This window comes from Carassius auratus, chromosome 11, assembly GCF_003368295.1.
Source record: "Carassius auratus strain Wakin chromosome 11, ASM336829v1, whole genome shotgun sequence".
Classification (NCBI taxonomy): domain Eukaryota; kingdom Metazoa; phylum Chordata; class Actinopteri; order Cypriniformes; family Cyprinidae; genus Carassius; species Carassius auratus.
The window spans coordinates 8,702,318-8,729,427 of NC_039253.1; the positions used below are offsets into that span (position 1 = coordinate 8,702,318).

General features: G+C 36.1%; 1 protein-coding gene across 2 annotated transcripts in view; it reads left to right on the forward strand.

The window, feature by feature from the left end:
* LOC113110938 (xyloside xylosyltransferase 1-like) overlaps nt 1-24,095 on the forward strand; it is a 34,302-nt gene extending 10,207 nt beyond the window's left edge. For both annotated transcript variants that reach the window (XM_026275232.1, XM_026275233.1), the window contains exons 4-5: nt 4,282-4,414; nt 23,396-24,095. In XM_026275232.1, the coding sequence (XP_026131017.1) occupies nt 4,282-4,414; nt 23,396-23,792 (530 nt within the window). In that variant the 3' untranslated portion in view covers nt 23,793-24,095. The remainder of the gene's footprint in view (nt 1-4,281; nt 4,415-23,395) is intronic.
* Nucleotides 24,096-27,110: the final 3,015 nt, after the last annotated feature.

Below are 27,110 nucleotides of genomic sequence, written 5' to 3' on the forward strand. Positions count from 1 at the left end.
GACAGTGGAGAGATGACAGAAAAGTATTGGGTAGAGAGAAGGGAGTGGGATCGGCATTGGACCTCAAGACGGGACTCGATCTCGGGTCGCCGTGAGCACAGATACGCTGTATATGTCGGAGTGCTACCCATGAGTTTTTAAAGATTTTAAACAATTTAAAGTGTTTTAAATCAACACTAGTCGTCAAAAAATGAACACTAGGATATTTATATATTAACATTAGCCTAGATTAATAAATGCTGTAAAAAAAAAAAAAAGTAGTTTTATATGGTTACTTACCTACACATCATTACAAACCCGTAAGACTTTAGAGCAAAAATGAAGATATTTTTGATGAAATCTGAGAGATTTCTTACCCTGCATAGTCAGCAAGAAAACTACCATGTTTAAGGTTCAGAAACAAAGTAAGGACATTTTTAAAATAGTCCATGTGACAGCAGTGGTTCGACTGGTTTAATTTTATGATGCGACAAGAACACTCTTCATGCACAAAGAAAACAAAAGTATTCAACAATTCCTCTCTGCCACCATTCATGAGTGTAGCACATTCCATAAGAATAGTTGAAGTTGCGCAAAGTTTCTTGTTGTAATTCTAACTTAACTCATTATCAACTCGCCTGTTAAGTTATTTTGAAGGCTCTCCACCTTCCATACAGTGGTAGTTCATAATGACCACAGCTTGAGTGTTCCTTCCACTGACAAAATAACATTGTTCATGCTTGGAACAACATGATGGTGAATTTTCATTTTGGGGCCAACTATTCCTTTAACAGTTGTCTTTAATTTCCTTTTGACCCACTGACTGGCTACTCAACCCCACCTCCAGGAATTCGTCCTGATTTCTCTGTATGTCAGGAGGAGGTCTGTCTGCTTGCATGAGTCTCTCCGTCTCTCCCGCCAGGCTTATTCCGGTCATCGACTCTTTACCAACAGAGCGGTCAATACCAGCCCGCTGAGAGACTGAGTAAGTGAGCCCTGAGCAAGAGACTGACACCATCCGACTCACTTGATCCCTGGAAGACCACTGGCCCACTGAGCTAAAATGAGGGTTTTTTGGGGGGTCTAAAAGAGCAAGATTAGCTGCTCAGTCCATAAAAAAAAGGATTACATGCCCAGCTATTTAAAAAAAAAAAAAAAAAAAAGGGCTCTAGTTTTATGTTCTGTCATTGCTGTGGGGGATTTGGCTATTCATTAAAGGAACGTTGAACCTGGAGTAGGGAAGCTATATTAACTGCTTAGGCCAAGTGACAATTGGAGCTGTGAAAATAATTGGCCCTTGTTTCAAGTGGCTATGAATCTTCTCTTATTGTGAAGCATTGCCATGTTTTCGCAGCTCGTGAGGGAACAGAAAGCTTATGTTTTCAGACTCTATGGCTGCCTCAAGAGCAATGTGTTTGTGAACAAATTCTGCTGCTTTCAGTTTCTGTAGCAGTCGTTTCTATAACGTCTGCTGGAAAAGAGATCAACAAGAACATCTAAAGGTACAACTTTAAGTGTTTATTCCCAGTAATGTCTTTGATTTCATTGATCTTGTTAGACGTTTCAACTCAACTTGCTATGCAGGTTTACACTGTGTGCTAACCAGACATGAAATGACAGGAAAGGCATTCAATCATGAAACCGATCCACCAATCAGAACTGTTCTGCCTGTTTGTGAACTAAAGCAGATATTGCTAGGTCTGCAGCTGAAGAGCATAACATTTAAAACGCATACACTGAAGTATCTGACTTTTTTCCTGGCTTTTTTTATGGTTGATTGATTGAGAAGTTAAAAATGTCAAAACCAACCATATCTGGGTGATTTGTAAAACCACCTCCGATATTGTTTTATCAACATTTAAACTCAAAAGGTGAAATGTGTTCCATGCTTTGAAGAAAAAAAAAGACTTTTGATGTACTTAAAAAGAAACAGCTGTGATATCTAAGGCAGTCAGTTTTGTGTAACTCATTTGACTTGTCTAGAATTGAGTCACTATTCTAAGGAGTTACTGTCAGACCTAAAACACGCATGCATCTGGAAAATCATCATTTTGAAACTTAATTTATATGTAATTTATATTTGTCTGTAGGATCATTAATAACTGTTAAAAAGGTTACTTTTTTAAGTTTTAAAATTAAACTTAACCTTTAAAAAAAAGAAACCATTATTAATGATCCTGTAGTCAATCATGTGACTCCATATGTCTTCATGCAAAGAGCACACCCTATAAAAACAGACACATTTTTCCTGGAAGAACATTTTATGATTATGTGGAAGCTCCATTTCATGTGAAATGTTTTTTTTTTTTTCAGAAAGAGGTTTCCATTTCTATAGGATGTGATCTTTCATACCAGATTTTATCTCACCCCATTGCATTTAACTATTTACCACTTCAGATATTTTTCTTGCTGATGGAGAATTGCCAGATACGACCAGGTTTTAATGTCTTAAAAAAGTTGACCTACTTCAGTCTATATCACTTACTGCTGTTTTCACTGAGGAAGGCAATAAAGCCATAATCCACAGAACAGATGGAATTCCACCTGCTCCACACTTTTAGTGATAAAGTAGATTACTTTGTATTGCTATTCACCTCTAATAGGGTTTCAAATTGTAAATACATAATTCGTTTGCACGAGGATTAGTGTATATCTCTTAAAAGTATGTCGAGCTTCAGCGCCCCTAGTCATTTAGATGACCAGGCTATTTTTGAGCATGTTCAACTGTGTGCTCCCTTGGCTGTAAACGTGCTGGGAATGTCCTAGATGTATATACACTCAGCTAAAACTAGACATTTTTGTTTATAAAGCTTTGTAGACATGTCTCCAGCACCCTGGGCCACGATGGAGCTGGTGAACTTCATGTGGTCCTGTTTCTTGAAAGTCTTTATCGCTTTAGGCTGCAGAGGCCCAGTAAAATGAATTAGTGCAGTGGTTAATGCTTCAAAGGCTCATTTTAACGTGCTTGCTAACACCCTCAGGTGCACACCAAGCCTCTGTGGCTCATCATGCCCAAAGCACTTGTTCCTCTTTTGATCTGGTGTACTGTGACGCATGGGTTTTATTTTTGGAGGTTTGAAGTGACTCAGTTTTGGAGGGTAAAAACTGAGGGTTTTGGTGTCTTTTTTCAAACTGGGGAGTTGAGGTTGGTCTTTGGGATTTGATCATTTCAGATCTTTTTCATTTCCAGAAGTTTCAGGACCAATGGTGACACCAAACTGAATCATAAAATACTAACCGTTTACAACTATAAGACTATAAAAATGTTGCTGATCGCTGTAGCAGATAATTCTTATGGTCAATATTATAAATAAACATTGCCTGTTTTTGTTGATAGTTTTAATGGTGCTCTGCTAAATAATCACATCAGAATTAAACATAGATTGTTTTGGTAACATTTCTTATTTGTTAATATGTTTAATTTAATAAACTTTTTTTTTTTTATCAGCGTTGAAAACAGTTATTTTTTCCAGTATATTTTTGTGGAACCTGTGATAATTCTTTTTTTCACCACTATTTGATGAATACAAAGTTCAAAAGAACATAATTTATTTAAAATATAAGTATTTTATAACATTATAAATGTCTTTACTTTACTTTTTTTTTTACTTTTGATCAGTTGCTGAATTAAAGTATTGTACTGTTGAATAAAAGTATTAATAAATATTAAATTTTCTAGTGTAGAGTGTACTGTGTGTACTTTTTTTTTTTTTTTTTTAATCTCCATACAATGTGGATGTGCTTCCTGTTTCATACAAATTCAGCACTTGTCCTTCTTTTATCATTGCTCATGAAGTGTTTTGTCACCAGACTCTGTTTGGATGGGAGCGCTGAGATTGTTGATATTGATTTGTCCAGTTTTCGGTGCTTGTTTGGAGAGACGTCGGTGTGAAATGCTTTGACCAACTAAACAGCTCCGGCTGGCTGCTCTCGTTTCATTGTTCTAATTACAACAAGCATAGTTTGGGCCCCGTATGTTTTGCTTTCCGAATGTGTGTCATTGTGTGCGCGGCCTCTGCTGCACAATGGTGTGTCCAGAATGTTGTCTTGAGGGCTTTGTTCGTTGTCCAGTGGGCTCACGCGAAGGCCGTGAGGCCATCCTACATGAGAAAACCCTTCCGGATGATGATGTTCCGTCATTTGTTATTTCAACTATGTTATGGGTTTTCTGTATTATAGAGCACGTAAAGAAATAATATAGTATCTCTGATACATTGCATGTAGCTCTGTTCATAATTCACTTTTTGGTGATTGTTAATTTCATACAGATTTGCTTTACTTTCCCTTTCTTTTGCTCCCTAGAACTGAAGCGCATTGTTCAGTTGGACCTGGACCTCAAGTTCAGAAGCAACATCAGAGACCTCTTCCAAGAGTTTAACCGTTTCCCTGCTGAGGCTGTCATTGGAATTGCACATGAAATGCAGCCAGTTTACAGGTATCTGACTCAGCCCTGTGTATAGTAAAATACAGTTATTGTGCTCACTGTTCTCACATTTATATGCTCCTCATTGTTAAATCTGCTGCATTCGTAACAAAAAATATGAAAAGAAGCACTGCATGATATATCGGTATCGTATCGGTTAATGCTGAGAATTTTTTCAATGTTTGTTTAATTTGTTGTTATTGGTCAAAATTGGACATTTAATTGTATAATTGTATATTTACCCAATTTATAATTTTTTGGTTTATCTTTGCCATCTAAAATAAATCTTTAAAAATATTAGGATCTTTATAGCTGTTAAATGTTTTTATAAAATAGAATTAAAAGAAAAATATATCTATACATATTCCCTCAATTTATTGCTTATCAGCTATAACTAGAAAATATTTGAATATAATATGCATTCTAATGTCTTTAGAGACATTAGGCGGTGAGTAAAACTGCTTCAAATATCTCTGTGTTGTTAACTTAGCTATCGGCGTGTAAGCACATCAAGTAAGCAACATGCGATGTTGTCATCAAACTGCACTTTCCACATGTACAGCTTAAAAAAAAAAAAGACGACAAAGTGGAACTTAGTCATTTTCCAAAACCGCTAAGCAAATATATACAGTTTCAGTTCATACCACATAGAGACATTGTTGCTGATGCTGCTCTTGTTAAATTTCAGCCTCTGGATCTGATTCTGGATCATAAATATACGCTGAATCTGACTGTTAGCCATGGTTTGTTTTGGTTGGTTTTGTCCTCACGGTGTCCCAGCTTCCAAACGCACTCAACGCAAAAGCTTACTCGCGCTCGTGATTCTTTAGCTCCGCCCACACGTCACGCCTCCAGCCGGTCGTGTTTTTCCAGGAAAAATTAGTATAGATTATCTTTCTCTAATGAATATAATAAAACTAAAGACTTTTTGGAGTTATGAAGGATGCAGTACTACTCTATAGGTACTCAAGATTAACAGGATATTGAGTGAAAACGAGCATTTCACCCCCCCCCCCCCCCTTTAAGTGAGTGTTTTTACCCAAGCAAAGTCTTTCAGAACCTGACACCTTGTAATTCTGGAGACTCCGGGAAGGTTGCAGTTTTGGGAAACAGTGGCGCTGGAGACTAAATGCTTCCTAACGGTTTCAAACCTAATTCTTCACATTAATTCTTAAAACTTTTGCAGTTAACCTGTTTTCTTCTCCACCTATTTTTTTTTTTTCTTTGCAGTTTCTGTATTGCTTTCGTTTTGAAAATATTTCATGAGGATTTAAGACCTTTCAGTCTAATAATTTTTCATCAGGCTTTCAGCTGTGTGAGCAGCTAGTGTAATTTCTAGATAATTATTAAGATAATTAATTTCTAGAAATAAGCTATGCTGTACTGATGGAAAACTAGTCCCTGTGAGAGTTTTTTTCCCCACCACAACAGAGTGCAGGTTTTCCACAACAGTTCTCTCACTACACTCACACAAAACCACGTAAACAATTGAGAAGGAGATAATAGTGCAATCGGCCATCGAGGTATCTGTGGTACATCAGCAGCAGGAGAGCTGGGGTTTGTTGATAACATCTAACACCTGTGCCAGCACAATGACCCACAAGGCCACTGTAATTAACTTCTAACTCTTTTCCAAGCCTTCTGCCCGACTGGCACAGGCCTTCCGCTTTGTTTGCGACTTCTCTTTTCCACTGATGCCGCATGTTTGATTCTCCTGGCTCTGAGGTGCGTAGATCTTTTGGTGTTGTTGTATTGGTCTCTCTGCAGCTGAGGCAGAAAGAACACACAGCAGGGCTGAAGATAGATACCGCTGTTTCTCTCCAGAACACTTCGTTAGCTGGTGAAGAGCTATTTCATCTAATGTGCATTTTAGCTAATGAAGTGAGACTTAGAAACAAATGATACGCCAGACTTTTTTAGGCTGTTGTGGGTGTAACTATTTTGAGGTTCCTTTCAGAAAGTCTTGCTCACTGGTTTAATTGTTTTGCTGGTTGTCTTTTAGAGTTTCTTTTTTAACGTAAGTTGGTTGTCATTTATCCAGAGGAACTTGATGAAGCAACGTGATTAAGCAAAAAGCTTTCCAAAACATCAATGATTAGTATTTTTGTCTTGTTTATGGGTAATCTATATACTAAAAATATATTACTAACTAACAATATATATACAGTAGATGGATTACCAACAGTATATTTACAGTAGATGAATTACCAACACTATATTTACAGTAGATGGATTACTAACAATATATTTACAGTAGATGGATTACCAACTGTATATTTACAGTAGATGAATTACCAACTGTATATTTACAGTAGATGGATTATTAACAGTATATTTACAGTAGATGAATTACCAACTGTATATTTACAGTAGATGAATTACTACAGTTTATTTACAGTAGATGGATTGCTAACTATAGATACAGTAGATGGATTACCAACAGTATATTTACAGTAGATGGATTACTAACTATAGATACAGTAGATGGATTACCAACAATATATTTACAGTAGATATATTACCAACAGTATATTTACAGTAGATGGATTACCTACAGTATATTTACAGTAGATGGATTATTAACAGTATATTTACAGTAGATGGATTACCAACAGTATATTTACTGTAGATGGATTATTAACAGTATATTTACAGTAGATGGATTACTAACTATATATACAGTAGATGGATTACCAACAGTATATTTACAGTAGATGGATTATTAACAGTATATTTACAGTAGATGGATTACTAACTATATATACAGTAGATGGATTACCAACAGTATATTTACAGTAGATGGATTATTAACAGTATATTTACAGTAGATGGATTACCAACAGTATATTTACAGTAGATGGATTATTAACAGTATATTTACAGTAGATGGATTACCAACAGTATATTTACTGTAGATGGATTATTAACAGTATATTTACAGTAGATGGATTACTAACTATATATACAGTAGATGGATTACCAACAGTATATTTACAGTAGATGGATTATTAACAATATATTTACAGTAGATGGATTACTACAGTATATTTACAGTAGATGGATTACCAACAGTATATTTACAGTAGATGGATTACTAACTATATATACAGTAGATGGATTACTAACTATACATACAGTAGATGGATTACCAACAGTATATTTACAGCAGATGGATTACTAAACAATATATTTACAGTAGATGGATTGCTAACCATATATTTAATGTAGATGGATTACTAACAATATATTTAATGTAGATGGATTACTAACAATATATTTACAGTAGATAAATTACCAACAGTATATTTACAGTAGATGGATTACCAACAGTATATTTACAGTAGATGGATTACTAACCATATATTTAATGTAGATGGATTACTAACAATATATTTACAGTAGATAAATTACCAACAGTGTATTTACAGTAGATGGATTACCAACAGTATATTTACAGTAGATGGATTACTACAGTATATTTACAGTAGATGGATTATTAACAGTGTATTTACAGTAGATGGTTTACTACAGTATATTTACAGTAGATGGATTACCAATAGTATATTTACAGTAGATGGATTACTAACAGTATATTTACCGTAGATGGATTACTAACTATATATACAGTAGATGGATTACTAACTATATATACAGTAGATGGATTACCAACAGTATATTTACAGTAGATGGATTACCCACAATATATTTACAGTAGATTGATTACTAAACAATATATTTACAGTAGATGGATTACCAACAATATATTTACAGTAGATGGATTACTAACAATATATTTACAGTAGATGGATTACTAACAATATATTTACAGTAGATAGATTAGTAACTGTAGTGTGTTACGGACTACATGACAAAAATTGTAGTTTGCCCAATTTAGGTAATATAATGGGCTACTTTTTGATTACCTTTTTAAATAGGGTTATTTTGTACCATATTGATATTAAAATATAAGAATAAGAAAATCTGTCCCATTCGTTATAATTAACAACATGAAGTGCATTAAACATTACATTAAACATTAAACATTACATTACATAAGGTCTCTCTTTTTATAAATATATACATACTAAGATACATTTACTTGTAGAATATATATGAAATTAAGTCCTTGTTTATATTATTATTATATATTATATAGGGGTGCTCATCTCGTCAGTAAAGCCGGTTCTCTAATCAGCGGTAAATTCCCTCAGGTGCGTGATTTCACATAGAGCAGCTGTTACTACACAGAGCCATTGTTTACTTTGAAGCTGCACAGATCCACGTTCATATCTACGCAACTAGTCAGTTAACAACAGCTCTGTGTAGTAACAGCTGCTCTATGTGAAATCACGCACCTGATGGAATTTACCGCTGATTAGAGAACCGGCTTTACTGACGAGATGCGCATTAACGATCTGCCGATCTCGATCGGAGCAGCCCTAATATTATATTTTTATTATATAATATATTATACATTTTAGGTATTGTATCATTAATAGTAGTTACTATTTATCCATTCCTGGATTTATACTTCCAGTTGGATTGAACCTACAACCTTTTGGTTACTGTCCCAGACCTTTAAAGTCAACATGAGATTTAATTGCATTGCATTTTTCTTGCATAATTTGGTATACAATAAATTTAATTAGAGAAACCAGTGCTTGTATCCATGAGATCATTAAAATTGAGTGAGGTAGTTGGAAGGTAATAGGTGCTATGCCACGCCACCCTTCTGAAACTTAATGCTACTTTTTGAGGAGATTTATCATATTTAACTCCTATTTTGGTTGCCTGTATGGAATGTGTGAGGCAGGACAGAAAAAGCTGTGTGGAATGTGAAGATGTGCCAGATCTCAGGCTCATTGGAGCTTTCATATCTCTGCTGTTAGCCTCTCCCTTCCACAGGCCTCTGTCCCGTCCAAGGCACAAAATGTTGCCTGGCAGCAAGCCGGCGGTCTGGAATCCTCACTGAGCGAACGGCTCTGAATGAGTGCAAACACCGAGCTGGGAATTGTCTAATCGGATTGAGAGCTTCGGTATGTAAACAATTACACACACCCTTTACCTCCCTGTGGAATTCATACATAAATGGTGATTTGTTCACATTATTGCTTGGCCTGATGAGTAGATTAGTCGTTCTGAACAGAAGTCTTTCTAAACACACTGTGAAGACCTTTGCAGTTTTACACTGGTTTGATTTGGTGCAAGTGAGCAACATTGCAAGATCATGTTTTGATGTTGTCTATATGTGGTTTCTTTCGACCAAATGAATGTGGTCTGTAGACATGTCTCAATAACCAAAGGCCTTCCTCCAGCTGTGTGTGGTGGTTTTTCTGCACATTCTGCACACACAGATTTCACGCTATGGCTGCATATTAAATTGCACCATTTGCTCCTGAATTGAAAATCCCCTAATCTGCTATATTCTAATCTTAATATTTGAATATTAAAATCCAGAGAGAGAAATTGAGGTTAAAGGACAAATAAAAGGAGTGAGGACTGCAAGTAAGCCTATTCAGATCTGTGTTGCGCTCCATAATTTCAGCATTTTAATAAGTGCTTTAAACTGGCAGTTGAAGAAAAGTAGTAATTGCTTTTGCTAGTTACCATTGTCTTTATTGTCTTTACCATTGGCTTTTTATTAGTACTTATAGAGCACATATTCTGCATGACCATATTCTACATCCCTATCCTACCAATACCTAAACTTAACAACTACCCTACTAGATATTAATTAAGCAGCAAATTAGGAGTTTGAGGCAAAAGTCATAGTAAATGGTTTGTTAATAGCGAGAATTGGACCCTAAAGTAAAGTTACCAAACTTATAATATAGAAACACCTCATGTGCCTTTTGAATTTGATAACAGTTAGCCTTATACATAATAAAAAATAGAGTAAAACCGTAATATAGTGAAATTTATTTCAATTTAAAGCTGTTTTCTATTTGAATATATTCTAAATGTAAATGAATGTATGTTATTTATACCTGTGATAGTAGCTTTAGTGTCACAATATCCTTTCGAATTCGTTTGTTTGTTTGTTAGTTATTGTCAATGTTAAAAACAGTTGTTCTGGAAATTGTGATACCTTCTGAATTCTTTGATTAAAGAGTAAATTAAAATAATAGATTACTTTGAAGTCTGTTTTGGTTAATTGAATGCATGCTTGCTAAATTAAAATAAGATTTTAGTTAAGAGTAGTGTTGAAGAGTAGTGATGTTAATAATTACATTTGTGTAATTATCATCTCTCATTTTGTATTTTTATTCATTTTTTGTTTGTTAAAAAAAAGAGCCCTGATTAGAATCAAATAATTGCAATTGATCCCATGATTTTCTAACTTTAGAAATAAAACAAATTCATTAAATTGCTGCGTTATATAAAATATTATATTGATTATTTTTATTTAAGATGGCCTTTTAACTTTGTTAGAATTACTTTATATAAAAGGTTGTTTTTTTATATATATATATGAAACAATACTTTTTTTTTTACACTGTTGCCAAGCAGGATTTCTAAGACAGGTGGCCACGTGTGCTCTCAGAAATGCTTTGTGATGTCCAGTGTGTTCCTTTTGAACAGTTTTCACTGTGACTGAAGCTTCTGTGCCAGTCTTCTTTCTTCTGATCATACCACTGCTATTGATGTTCTTGCTGTGTGTGCATGCTTGTCCTGGAGAAACCCCTGGTGTTTTGTTGATGAGCACTTGTCCAGCATCAATCGTTTAAGGGGTGTTCTTGTGTCATTTTCTCTGCTGTAAAGCTGTGAAGGGACTGTCTGCTGTCTACATTAATTACAGCAGCAGCATGTCCTGTCTTCAGACTGCCATCTAAGGTGCTGTCAGTCTGTGTCACTTTTACACATGTTTAAACACACTTAAACCTCTCGGCTTCATAGGCTATGTTTACTTCTTCCCAAACACCATCACTAAATGTCGTCTTTCCAGCAAGGATTTTGCCATGTTTCCTCAAGCACAAAACAAATCTGCTCCTGCTGGACATGGTTTGTTATTAATCTGGGCATGTGCAGATTTGGCCGTCCAGACCAACTGTCCCTGTGCTCTCCTGCTTGTCTGATGAAGTGTCTAAAAATGGAAAATTAAAAAATGTATGGTAATTATCATTACGTTAAATTATTCTAAAGAGAAGGTGAACCCCCCCCCCAAAAAACAAAACAAAAACAAAACAGTATTTTTGTGTGTGAAGATTATTTACATTTTTACACCAATTATGACTGTCCAACATTAATTTTAATTTTCACTACAAGAGTTTCTGACTAATATTTTACCTAAAGTTTGCATATTTGCTAAGAAGACAACAATGTCAGCAAAAAGCTTAAGATGAAATATGATGAAAATATTGAAAACAATTTGATGGAAAATGTAATTTTATGGTAAATCATAACATTTTCCTGCAGTGCACTGTATGGAAACACATTCCCACCATGAAAAAAAAATCAAACATCGGTAATTATAACATCATAGTATGACGTTTTAACACTTAAGTTCACATAAAAGTAAAAATTATGAGATAGTCATTATGACGTAAGTCAAACTTAGGCCAGTTCTGATTTGTCCTAATTCATATTTGTTAGTTTAAATTATGAGACAGAATGTCAAAATAATGAGATACTAATTCATGACGTGTAATATTTTGATTTATCTCATAAATAGAAGTCAGAATTATGACAGAACTATGAGATACTAATTAAGTTTTGTTATATTGGTGATATATTTGAATTTTCTGATTTCGATTTATATGAATTAGTATCCCGTAAGTTAAAATTTGTTTAAATTTTTTTTATTTTGAGCATTTTCATCCCATAAATATCTCAAATTTTGACATTTTTGTAATTATTATGACCATGTATGCTGTAATTATGATTTACTAAAGAAGCCTGTTTAGCCACTGCATAAAAATTTAAGATTCACAGAATTGTGTGATATAAACTCACACTTGTCAGGATAAAGTCAGAATAGCGGAATATAAACACAATTACAAGAAAGAAAAAAAAAAAGTCTGAATTGTGAGATAAAATTAACTTTTCATTTTTCAGTTACATTTGGAAACAGGTTTCCATAGCTTCAATACAGATGTTAGATATTGTTAGTTGATAAATTTAACTAGAGAGAAGGTTAAATGTCTTGGCATCCAGAGTAAAACCCTGTTCACAGTTGCATAATTGATGAAACTGTGCATAGATAAAGAATCACTCATATTTTTAAAATGTAGGCTAAATTTGCCTGCGAATATCCACTGAACTGGGCTGTGTGTTTTCTTGTTTTTCTGTTGTGGTCTTATTCAGATTCCAAGTAGTCTGTCAAACCTACTTCCGCGTGAAATATGAAGAGATCAGAAGCTTTATTCTTCCAGTATCATTGTTTTGATTATGAAAGAACATTCATTGGAGTCATACCTACCAGTCATTAAAATGTTCCAGGTTTATTTTTTTCCTCCTAAGGAGTTGTGGGCTTATGCCAGGCTTTTTTCTTTCAGGACAGGAAGTGATTGCAGAAACAGCCAGGCCTTGTTGTAGTGCTGACAGGACTTCAGTCTATACAAACAGATTTCTATCAGTACTCACATGTAACCCAAGGGCTTTGTTCAGCTTCAGGGTCTGCAAATTAAGACCCATGTCCAGTCTGTAAACAATCTGGCTCCGGATCTACGTCACTTACTGCATCTGTGCCCATCCTGCTCTCACTTACTGTATTTGGCACCACGTCATTACCGCTGGTTTTTCCCTAGTGCTCTTTCTCTGCTTTGAGCTCTAACCTGGTTTGGAAGCTACTCTTGCTCTCTGAACCAGTTATCTTGACAAAAACATGTTAGGACTTTTGATGAATTGTGTTTGGATGTAAGCTGAGATGTTGCAGAGAAGCTGGTGCCGTACCATCAGGGAACATAGGGCCCTATGAAATGCACTTTATTTCTTCCCACATTCTGTGGTTTCTTTTTTTAATATTCCTTGATTCCATTTCAATGGTTTAATTAATATTTTTAATGATCAAAAATATGTTGTCAGTTGAAAAACCATTTTTTTCCAGTAAGCCTAGATTATCTGTTTTCATTTTTCTGGTTTCTGTGTTATATGATTTAATAAAAAGGTATTATCAAAATTGTGGTAATAAGATAAATGCATAAAGCAACTTAATCTTTTGACATAAAAAAAAAAGATATATCTTCAAAAAATAATGTTCAAAAAAGTTTTTGTGAAGTACATTGTACTACACAGTAGCAATATAATTTCTATCAGAATTTCTTAAACCTAACCAAAGTTAAACCAAAATGTTGTTTTGTTTTGTTGGGGTGTAGGAACATGACTTCATTTTTAAACATGTAAATGTGTATTATTCATAGACAGCTATGATCCATGTGCATTCAGTGAGTGTTATTATGGAAACACCATCCGACACAGATCAGAAATCTCTCATTGTTTGCTTCTTGCCATAATTTAATCTGAATTTTATACCAGAACTCATGCAGGTTTTCACGAGTATTCATTTCCCGTTTTTCCTCCATCAGGCTCGTATCTTTCCTGTCTGTGTCTCCCTCGTTCTCTTCCCCTCCAATCACTCTTTTCCTCCGTGCCACTTAGTTCCTGACATCTAGAGCTGAGTGTTGATGGATTGGGCTTCCCGGGGCTTCGTTCAGCAGTTGCCAACAGCGATGAAATGCTCATCTTTGATGACGCATTGAAATTCAGCTGGCTTCTCAGAGTTTATCTCAGAGTCTTCTACGTTTAATATTTCACAAACCCGTTGCATAAGATCCCTCTTCCCGATACAGTTCACATACTTTGCGGGGAATTCCAGCCAGTCTGATCTTTGCTTGCAACACTGATTTGATAGTAAAAAGCATCTTTTGTGTTTGATATTTATTTGTTGTTTTGCAGGTACTGTGAGATTAAATGGATGAGTACAAGCTTATCAAATTATATGTCTTTTAAGCAGTAGTTGACCATTGCTTTGAACTTTAGCCAAAGGCTTTGTCGAGATTAAAAGCAGTACGTTGAATTTCAGGGAGTAAACATTTGAACTTTGGTTCCTGTTCCAAGAGGTTGGGGGCAGCTGTGGCCTAATGGGTAGAGACTTGGACTAGTTACCCGAAGGTCAGCTATACTTATGAAGATCTCTGCACTGTAATATATGTTGCATTTCGACATTGCCAACTTTTAAATTAAGTTGACAGTAAGTAATAAACAGTATTGGGTAGTTGAGTATTGTGCATTTTTCCTTACCACTATTTCTTAATAATTGTTTAAGGATTTTAATTGGAACTGGAATCAAAACCGGAACCATTAGGTGGAACCTGAAGCCACGCCCACCTAGCGCAACGGCGGTGACAGCAGAGGCTATCCACCTGTCACTCTAGTGGCCACGTCTTTAATTATGCAAAACTTTAATGCTTAATATAATTTAAACGGATGAGCTATAAAAAAATCCCCCCCCCCACACAGTTGTCATGAAGGGTGTAAAGTTGTCACCAGGCTGTAAACGTGTTTTTTTCTGCTGTAAAAGTCCACGAGTCCAATGATGTCCCTCTAGAAAATGTGTGAAATATGAGCTCTGTGTAAACGGCTTGGTTTCAGTTTTGATGTAAACAACGTCTTCTCCACATTGTTGTTCTCTTTTTCATCACAGCAGCGGTGCATCTAGTGGCTGGATAGGCCTTCAAGAAAATTATAATGCAATGAAACTTACATTGTCATTGCATCTCGTGCACCACTGATAAAGGTAAAAATATACTTGGGCCGTCCACATCCATGCACCATCTCCATTTTGTCATCAAGAGAGCTCGCAGACAGCCACGTACAACATACTTTTCCGTTTTTATTCAGACTTTTATTATACAGTGTTCATTAGGCATTATGTGAGGGCATTGGAGATGACAGCATTGTTTTCGTTTCTGAAACGTGTTTTTGGCACACAGAAACCTTTTCTGTTCATGTAAAACACAAAGAACTCAGCACAGGTTGTTCTTTCATGTTTTGAGAGCTGCTTTTTGACATATTTCAAATAGGTGCCTGACTTCCTTTGCTTGAGGCCAATAGCAGATAATTTCCCGGTGGCAGGTGCGTGCTGAAATTCAAGACTGGTGAGACACAGACATCCACAATGATTGAGGGCAAATGGCAGAAAAAGATGAAGAGATGAGAGAGTGCTGCCTCAGACGTTGCCTTAAGGGCTGCTCCGACTGTAAACCAACTCTAAAGCCAAAGCCAGTCAGATTAGAATATTTGAAAAATGTTCCTTTGCTAAAGGAAACCTATTATGCCCTTTTTTACAATATGCAATATAAGTCTCAGGTGTCCCAGAATGTGTCTATGAAGTTTCAGCTCAAAATACTAAGTTATTATATCATTTTGAAAATGCCTACTTTGAGTGGACGCAGAGACCAGCTATTTTTGTGCATGTCTCTTTAAATGCAAATGAGCTAATGCTCCCATTTTCCAGAATAAGTCTGTGCCTCTACAGCTTTCTCCTCAGATACTGTTCCTCGGATATGTTAAAAACATCTGTTTGGTTATGATTTCTTGCTCTGAAATCATGTGTTTTAAACCATATTAGTTTAAACTTCTGATATGTGATTGTCTGGTGGTTATGTCATCTTTAAAACCTTGAGTTAGCAATATAAAGTAACAGGGTAAGTGCAAAGCAGCAGTCCTTCACTTAAAGTGAATTTGTCAAATCAGCAACACTCCATTTTTTTTTTAAGCTTTGAGTGTTAACTTATTCTTATAAATTTGAATATTAAATTAAATATTAAAATGTTTTCAGAAATATGTGTTTGATATGGACAGGACAACAGTTCTGATAAATAAAATGCCCTCCTTTCAATGGGTGCCTTAATAGGGTGGTAATTTTCTGTCACCTTTTTTTTTCTTCTTGTTATTACACTGGTACTAAAAACCAAATCTATTAGCATTTAACTTGTTTTTAATAAAGGAGAAAGCTTTGAAATACTCAGGCAGTGAGCAGCTGATTGCTGAAGTGAGTGGCTTTTGCACACAAACCACAGTGTTTTTCACTGCAGTACCTCTCGCACTATATGAATATGAAAAAAGCACATAATGCTGTCATTTACTAGTCTCTTTCTAGAATTAAACACTTTAAAGGAAATGTTTATTTCATGTATAAAAGCCCACAGGACCTATTAACAACTAAGATGCAGTGGAAATTATTGCCTCATTAGTGGTGTTTCCTAAGGGGAGCTTAATTGTTACTGCTGTGCGTACTTTACAGTTAGGGATTTGAACAAAACTCTGACTCTAAATATTAAACAAGATTTGCATCTTGCTGCACAACCAACCAGTACACCCTAGCAAATGTCTAGCATTTTAAAAGTAAAAACCTTGGTTTGGTAAAACGTGAACATATCCAACACAAATTGTATTGTGAAATGATAGTGATTAAAATAACATTAAAATTTGTAAAATAAAATGAACGTATTTTCTGAGGCTAATTACTTAGGCAGCACTGTATGTATGCTAAACATGCACATTTGATATTTTTTCTTATATACATATAATCTATTTTCATCAATATAATATAATATTGAGTTATTTTATATGTATTTTTAAATCTATTATACTTTTATTATATTTATTTGTTTTATAACATAGATTTTCTTTTATATTATAGATCAATTTCATTTTTACCATACTGTAATATAATCTTTATATTAATATTTATTTACGTGCATTACTATACATCCACAATACATACAATTAAATAGGTAACACTTTACTTAGCCTTTATGTATAATGCATTTTAATTATTCATAAAATGTGCATTCTAATGCATTACATCTTGTCGTAAATAATTAAAACCGAATTTAAAATGCATAATGTAACAATTAATTGATCAGTGTTATAATGTATTAAATAGGGTTTAAAAAATTGAGACTATACAATACATTATAAGGTGCTTTACAAGTCATAACTACTTTTATAATGGATTATACATAACTGCATTATACATACAACTTTTTTCAATTGGAAAAATACAGTTGTATACTAGTTTGCATAATGCCATTATAAACGCATTTCCTTTCCTGAGTCATTATGTACAGCAATACACCATCCAGTTGTTAATGGTTATGAATTCTTCTAGATTCACGTACCTCCCCTCAAGCAGACAAAAAGGTCTTGCCACTTGTAGAAGACAATAAAACTAGGAATGAAATGTGGAAGTGCCTTCTGATATTCCTCTGGAGTTTATGGAGGAGGCTGTTAAACAGCAGGGAAAGTTGTTTGTATTAAAGCACTGATGCTGAGCTGAAGAGATGACACAGGAAGCTGCTATTCTGCTGTCTCAACCCACACTGTTGATGCACGCTTGCTTGGTGACCCCCGCTGTTTTTCTCTCTGACTTCACAAATTCCACTCAAAGACTGAATAACGCAACTATAATTGGGATTTTTCTGAAGCTTCGTTCATTAGGGACGGCCCAGGCACGCACTCATCCTTACCCAGAGTGCCTCAGCCATGCCCTTGCATCTGACATGCAGCATTTTGTCTCCTCGTGAATATTTCATTAGAAGAAGACACACAGAGAGTGTCCTAAATGTTCCGTGTCATTTTTTTTTGTAATATGCTAGTTCTTGCAGATTTTAGGGCTTGGTTTGAGGTTGCGTTCATCTTTATGTAAGGATTAAGTCACCTCAAAATAATGATGTCTTCATTTTCTCATGTCATTGCAGACCAGTATGATTTCCGTCTGTGGAACATTAAATGTTGAACAATCATTTTGCTGCTCTTATCCAATAATGAAAGGACAAAAAAAGAAAAGAAAGAAAAAGTAGTCCATTTAACATGCACACCCAGACAGGAATACATAGGATATAAAATAACTAAAAAATAAAATACAGAAAATAAAATGTCATCCTGTTATATTATAATTTATTATCCTATTTTTATCTTTCAATTTCAGTGTTTTTTGGAGGAGATGAAGAATAACTGTAATAAAGGAATAAGAGAAAAGAAAATGCAATTATTAATAATAGTCTCTTTCACGTTTTAATATAAATAAAAAAATTAATGATTTTCAGAATAATTTTTGCAGACCTACTTAAAGGCTGTTTTTTTTGTTGTTGTTTTTTTTACCTTTTGGACCATTCAAATGTCATTGTATGTTTCACATAGTCATACAGGTATAAAATGACAAATACAAAAGTGTCTATATACTGAAATATGAATATGTGGCTTGGGTCTTTCCTGCATTGCCCTTTTTATTTTGTTATTATTTTAATCTTTAAAGCTGCAGTCGGTAACTTTTGATGCTCTAGCAGTTAATAAACAGAACTGCTTGCGTCTTGCGGAAGAACATCATAGCCGGAACTACTTCTCTCTGTTTATGTCTATGAAGAATCACAAAGGTACTGGGTTACTCTGCCGTGATGCCCCCGAAGCAATCTAAAATAGTCTGAATATAAACACTTATTATAGGTGCACCCTAGTGACTCAGGACAGGCTAAAAACACGGTTTGGAAAATTGATTCATGGTGTACTCACTTATTATATACATTTTGTAAATTTTCAACAAATAAAAAAGTTACGGACCGCAGCTCTGATTGGTTGTTTCTTACCGGGACCGATGGTATTACTGCAAATGGCAATAGGACCACTATGAGGAGCCAGAGGAGCTTGTTTTTTTTTATATATATAACCAATCCAGGGTTATATGAGAGTGATGTAGAATCGAATGACTGCAGCGCCTGACAGGGTGCGTACGAGAGAGAGCCCCGACTGCGCGCACACTCACAGTCTTCAGACAACACGAGCGCTTCTTGCTCTCTCTCTCTCCCTTGTGCATATTAATCAAAATCATTAAACACGATAGAAAAAGGGCGAAACACCAAAGTTTCACGCGCGCTCGTGCACTCAGTCTTCAAACTACACAAGCGCTGTCCTGCTCTCTCTCTCTCTCTCTCTCTCTCTCTCTCTATCTCTCTCTCTCCCTCGTGTATATTAACCAAAATCATTAGACACGATAGAAAAAGGGCGGAACGCCAAAGTTTAACGTAGAGCATTCTGAGATTTTTCTCCATGACAGGCTGCTGGCTCCCACTGTTAATTTGTTTTTTGTTTTTGTTTTTTTGGAGAAGCACTCTCTGTATTAGCTTAAAGCCCTCAAGTTTACATTGGTTACTGTATTCTTTCAATTGCTCTAAACAAGTATTTTGGGTGACCTTTTTTATTGAATGCTAGACATCAAGTTGTTATTTTCATCTGAAAGAAGAACTGTGTTCAGTAAGCTTGTTTCAGTTACTGAAGCCCTGCGACTAGCAAGAGCAGCTTCAAAATCCTCGGTACTCATCTTACTGGACCTGTCTGCTGCTTTTGACACTGTTAATCACCAGATTCTCCTGTCCACCCTCAGAAAGATGGGAATCTCTGGAACTGCTCTCCTGTGGGTTAAGTCCTACCTCTCTGACAGATCCTTCAGTGTGTCTTGGAGGGGTGAGGTTTCTAAGTCACACCACCTTGCTACTGGGGTTCCTCAAGGCTCAGTACTTGGACCACTTCTCTTCTCCATCTACATGACATCTTTAGGATCTGTCATTCAGAAGCATGGCTTTTCTTATCACTGCTATGCTGATGACACCCAACTCTACTTCTCATTCCAGCCTGATGACCCGACGGTAGCTGCTCGCATTTCAGCCTGTCTGAGTGACATTTCTAGCTGGATGAATGACCATCACCTTCAGCTTAACCTTACAAAGACTGAACTACTGGTGATTCCAGCTAACCCTTTGATTAATCACAACTTCTCTATACAGCTGGGCTCGTCAACCATAACTCCTTCGAGGACAGCCAAAAACCTAGGAGTTGTGATGGATCATCAATTAAGCTTCACTGACCACATTGCTACAACGACCCGGTCCTGCAGGTTTGCCTTATACAACATAAGGAAGATTAGACCCTTCCTGTCAGAGCAAGCAGCCCAACTTCTTGTCCAAGCTCTTGTTCTCTCCAGACTGGACTATTGTAATGCTCTCCTGGCGGGCCTTCCTGCATGTACTGTCAAGCCTCTGCAATTGATCCAGAATGCAGCAGCGAGGGTTGTCTTCAATGAGCCAAAAAAAGCTCATGTTACTCCTCTCCTCATCAGGTTACTCTGGCTACCAGTAGCTGCTCGCATCAAATTCAAGGTACTGATGCTTGCCTACAAGACGACCACTGGCACGGCACCAACTTACCTAAACTCACTGGTTAAATCCTATGTGCCCTCCAGAAGTTTGCGCTCTGCAAGTGAACAACGCCTTGTGGTGCCATCCCAAAGAAATTCAAAATCACTCTCACGGACCTTTTCCTGGACTGTGCCCAGCTGGTGGAATGACCTCCCAATCTCAATTCGTACAGCTGAGTCTTTACTCATTTTCAAGAAACATCTAAAGATTCATCTTTTTCGCCTGCACTTAACCTACTAACACCAGTACTTTTCCTTTTCTTGTCTTTTTCATTTAATAAAAAAAAAATAAAAAAATTATATACACCTGGCTATGCGTTCTATACTAGACTAACTGAGACTTGTCATGGCACTTGTATTCTGTTATTGTTCTCTTGTTGACCTGACTGCTTCTATTGTTCTCATTTGTAAGTCGCTTTGGATAAAAGCGTCTGCTAAATGATTAAATGTAAATGTAAATGTTTTTATCAGTTAAATAATAAATGAATCCTTATTAGAAAAATTGTTAATTGGAATCTTACACTTACTCTTACTATTATTATTATTATTATTATTTATTTATTTTTTTTTATTTTTTTTTTAGCTTTTGGATTCCTCAAATTCCATATTACGTGTTCCACTTAAGAAAGTAAGTCATTGACCAAATTTTTATTTGGTGGATTGCCCCTCAGTGTCTTTTACACTTTAAAACTGCAGATCTAAATTTATGTTATCTGCCTTTTAAAAATTTAACTTTATAGGACAACCCTTTTTACAAAAGATTAGACTAATGATTTTATACCTGAACTTTCTGGAAAGATTTCTTAGAGGAACAGGAATCTCACAGAGCTTTTTGGTTCAGCACCATCAAATCATCCACAGGGCCCTCTGAGTTAATGTTGTAGTCATCTTCTTGTTTGCCTGTTGACTCGAGTTCTCTGAAATGCTCCCATGGACTGGAGTTGCACTAAATTGGAGTCTCTGGGAGAAAGATAAAAGCTTGAAGTTTGTGTCATCCTGTCTGGTTCTGTTCTCGTGCTGTAAAATGAACAGTCCAGGAGCAGCAGCTTCAGAAATCTCTTTGTTGTTTCTGTCCCAGCTTGAGCTTTTTAAAAGCAAAAGAGCATCTATGAACTTCGGTAGAGCCTCTGAGGAATTCCCTGCAGGGGGCATTGACTTGATGGATCAAAGCTACTTTGAATAAGCTTGGTTTCAGCACTTCACGGTTTTCGTTATGAGCAGTGCGTGGCCGTGCACTTCACCAGCCCACATGCTGCATCTGCACTAAATCTCAGTTCACTCAAAAAACATGCTAGAGATTTTCAGGATTTGCCACATAAGTTGAGTTCACCTCAAGCTTACAGCCTTGGGTCAATCTCATGTTGAAGTCTCGATGTAAAATTTCAGTTTTCAGCTCGGCTGTCTATGTATTTCAGAGGTATTTTTATGAAAACACATTTTGTATATTTTTGGTGTTCACCTATTTTAGCATTGTTCACATAGAACTGAGGGGTTTGGTTGTCTGATGTCGAACAGCGGAGAAAAACAAATGTTTTGGGCCTCTATGCTTTTTTCCGTGATTTATGCATACTATAACATAAAGATGGTTCCTCTACTGTTTTTTGTTTTACTTCTCTTTTCTTCAATGAAGTCTCTACTCCCTGAAACAGCACTACTGTCACACCCTAGTTATTAATACTTAAGCTAGAAACTGCTTTATTTGCAAAAATGCTTTAGGTTGAGAACAAAAACATGAGTAGAATCATATTTTTGCCCAGAATTGTTGTGAAAATATGCTATGCAGTTGCATAGGTGTTCTGAGTGGTTGTAAGTGCGTTGCTAGGTGTCAAAAGTCAAGAGATCACTCTCCTAAGTATGATATTCTGGTAGGCTATATAAATAGATTTTCTTGATTTAAGAAAATAAACAAGGTAACTGTGTAGGGCATGCTACTGCCAATCCAACAGGAGCAGGTTTATACTGGAAGCACAGCTTTTCCAAAGATAAACAACTAAAATGAATAAATAATAATAATTAATAATATTTTTTCACAAATTCTGTGTTGTATATTTCCTGGTAATCAAATGAACACACCGAAAGTGAGGATTTGTATTTAAAAAGTATTTTTGCAGATTAGCATTCACAGACACTAGTCTACCACGATTTGATTTAAGTGTGCTGACCTGTTTTTTTTAAATACATTTATCAAACAAATATGACAGATTCTGCTAAATTCTGTTCTATGACTGGATTCCATGCTTCTGTCTGCGTTTTTTGTATTGTAGAAATCATAGCTTTTCATTTCATCATTTCAACGTCTGCTGTTAAAAATGAACCATCCATTCATCAAATCTTCATGCAAAAATAAGAATTAGAATCATTGTAATGTGACAATCATATATAGGTGCTTGTGGATGGCGGGCGGATAATTTGAAGCAGCGGGTGAAGTTTGAGCTGTTCCGCACATGTCTACACTACACTGACCTGTAGTGGACAATGGACAATGGAGCGTAGCGTGCTCTGCTGGACAAATGTTATTACACCATTTAGAAGCATTTCATCTGCATAAAACCAGCATTCATCATTTACTCAGGAACTATATGTTCTGTAAAAAAAAAAGTTTCATATCGGCGGCAAATCTGTGGCATATTTGCAGAGACGGATATATCTGGGACAGGTTCATATCGGCTAAATAAATCGGCAAAACGATATATCGGTCTGGCTCTAGTTATTTGTTTGTTCACATCTGTAAATCTAGGTATAGTAAAGCTATGATTCTTTGCTTAAATTCTTCTTTGCATTGTCTTCTCTATTTTTCATAGGCACACTTTCTGGCAGTACCGCAAAGAGAATCCGAAGTCCCATGTGGGTGACCCTCCACCAGACGGTCTGCCCGGCTTCAACAGTGGCGTAATGCTTCTGAACCTCGACGCCATGCGTCACTCTACCTTATACAACCAGCTTCTGGAGCCCGAGCGAATGGCTCACCTTGCAGAGAAATACCACTTCCGGGGGCACCTAGGTGATCAGGATTTCTTCACGATGATCGGGATGGAGCACAGGGAACTGTTTTACCCACTGTCCTGTGGCTGGAACCGACAGCTTTGCACATGGTGGAGGGAACACGGGTATGGTGACGTCTTCCAGCTGTACTATCGCTGCGATGGGCCGGTGCATATCTACCATGGCAACTGCAATACTCCCATACCCAATGATTGAGGTTCAAAGTGCGCCTTAGAATGCCAACTTTCAGATCAAGCTCCTTTTGTTTGCACATCTTGAGCAACTTTACATCAAATGGACCAAGGCAGAAGGGGCTCATTGTTAGAGGTGCTAATAGTGCAGCCTTCCCATGACTAATCACATTTACACAATATAACACCACTGAGGCAGTTGGTGCCTTTCCAAAGTTACTGAAAGAAACTCTGGCTTAAATACCAGTTGTTTTTCTTTATTTAAAGAATGCAGTGAGGCTTTTACTCTCAGACGTCTGAGTTTCCTCATGCAGGTGTCTCATTAAATCACTCTTAGACAGCAGGTTGTGAAAGAGCCAATCAGAGAATCTTTTTCTCCTTCTAATTTCACTCTTTTTATTGTTTACAGGTGCAGTTGCACTCTTACAGTCACATTAAGATACTACTTATCTTCACTTTAAATGTAGAGAGTTGCTGCATATAGTTTTACTAGATTTATCTAAGACACATTTTCCACTCAATCGCAAATGTTTTTATGCAGTGATGAGGAGAAATAAGAGGGAAAGGGTGTTGTCCCATTTTCCTGAGTTTTTATGCGCTGATTTTGGAAAGCCGTTTCTCTGTGATGTGCAAGTGAATCTCCTTAGAAAGCCAAGATAACATCTCAGATCGGAGGTCTCATTCTTTTCGAGGTGGTCTGATCCTCTGAGAAATGTGGAAGTGGGATTTGCTGGAATACTCCAAAGGGAACAGCCTCTGCCCTGAGAGAAATATGCACTAGATTCGAGGGCAGAGCACTAGCTGTTGTGGTTGGCTGGCATTTATTGAGCGATGTTGCTGTTGGCGAAACTCTGCTGGGTTGTGTGAATTGCTCGTAATAACCTGTGTAATTTCAAATCAACAGGCCAGAGAGAAATAACTTAGTAATCAGGCCTCACATGTTTTGGCAGGCAGCCATGAGATCCCACTTTAAGCTCTTCTGTGTCCAGTATGGTGAGGTTAATGACTGCGTTTTCACTGAATTTGTCTTTTATTTCAGTGCAGTCATGTTATTTCTAGCTGTTTAGACAGGCTTTTGCCTGATCAAGTTAAAAGCAGTGTTTAAAAAAAAAAGTGTTTAACTAAAAAAAAGTGATTACCCTTTAATCTGCTAGTCCAATCACATGAAGAATTCATGCTTTTTTCCTGTTTTCTGTGTATTAATGTTCATTGGGTCTCATCCTTAAAGATGTGCAGAGCATATTTCGGTGTAAATCTTAATTTGTACATTATGATTCAAAAGCTAAGGGTTGGAAAGATTCATGTGCCGGTATTCACGTATATCACGATAAAGAACATGTACCATATTGTTATCATGGGCTCTTCAAAATATGAATAATTATTTATTACAGATTATGATTTTTTTGGAATGCATTTTAAGAATATGCACAACACTTCTGTATGATGCTTCAAATAGGCTTGCACACTAGTGACGGGTCGTTCATTTTGAACTAGTTTTTAAAGGCTTTTACGGGCTTTTTTGATGTGTTCATGTTTCGCGTGTAAACATTTTTTAATTTAATTTTTTTATAAAAAAAAAAAACAGTATTTTTCACACAATTCACCTATCTGTATACCTCTGTTTTCACTGTCATAAAAACGGGCTGATGACTTCCTTGTTCTATAAAGTCCCTCCTTCAGAAATACGTAATTAGTTCTGATTGGGCCAGCGGGTCCTGTGTTGTGATTCGACACCAGCTTAGCGCGCGCTGCCCTCCTGGAAACGCGATTGGGCTAGTTTTGAGAAGCAAGTGGGCAGGATTTTTTAGAAAACCTGGCAATCCTGATCTGAACCATAGACAGTAAAAGAACGCACGTGCTGGAGATGTACTTATATATTGATGAGATGCGCATGAAAATCACATTAGATTTTTTTTCACAGCCCGTTGCCCTTTGTGTAATAAGTTACAGAAACTGTTAAACGCACCAACTTAAGTAATAAAATACACTTACCAGTTGTGGTCCATAAAAAATAATGTTTTTTGAACTTTAAACCGAATAAACACATTGCATTTTATCTAGGCATTTAAACCATCACAATTTTTTATTTTATTTCGATTTTAATCACGATTTTGATAAACACAGACATGCTTTACAGTCATAAATGCATTCAGTATAAATTTGAAACCTATTTCCAAAAGAAAACCAATGAGAGCTTTATCAAAAAGTTGTAACATGTCGCTAGAACAGACAACTCAAATAATTACTAAGTAAAGATGTCAAACAAAATGTCTAGACCTATGGGAAAAAATAAATAAAATAAAATAAAACCCGTGTCCAGGGATTTTTTTTTTTTATTATTATTTTTTTCCATGCATTGGTCATAGAGCTCATTGTAGCGGTGCCTCGGGTGTTGAAATAGATTTACTGCCCAGGTTCACAAGTACTCCGTCTTCAGTGCGTATATACAGTATGTGTACGTGGTTCATTATTGTAACACGAAAGCACATTAAAATACGCACGCAGATTTCCTTTGCTCTGATACACGATGCTCTTGCCCGGAGAGAGTGCGTGCACTAAAACGTGTCTCCTCCATAGACTCTCGCTCAACTTGTCTCTCATAACTCTTTCTACTGCATGCTCATGCGCTAGATATTAAATATTTTCTCACCTTTCTATTTCTAACCTTTTCTGATCACATCTTTACCGCGTGCAGTGTGAATGTTCTGATTCGTTAACATGGGCTCGAAAAAAATCACAGACAGAGTGTGTGAACCTGGAGTCCTGTTCTGTTCTCACGCTCCATTTAGGCGCGCTGCATTCTGATTGGTTCAGATAACATACTGCGGGAGGTCGGGCCATTGAAAATCAGGCTATAAAGAGATTAAGAAATCACGCACACTCAAATCGTGATTTTATTACAATTTCGATTAATCACACAGCGCTAATTTTAACATAGTTTAACATAAATGCTCTGATTTCTTTAAACACTGATTAAATTAAATGTTTATATATATATATATATATATATATATATATATATATATATATATATATATATATATATATATATATAAAAAAAATCAGAGTACTTATTTGAAATGGAATGCTTGATAAATTTAATCCATCCTTGCTGAATAGAAGTATTAATTTTTGTTTCTAAATCTTACTAACCCCCCAACTTTCAAACAATAGGCTCATAAAGACTCTAACCTACTCTTTACCTTATTTTCAATGAACAACCCCCCCCCCACCCCCCACCACAAATGAATCTCTCAGGGAAGACAAAAGATCTTAGTATAAGGAAAATGTAATGAAACCTCCACAAACTACACTTCTCTGTAGTACAGGTTTTTCTTTCTAC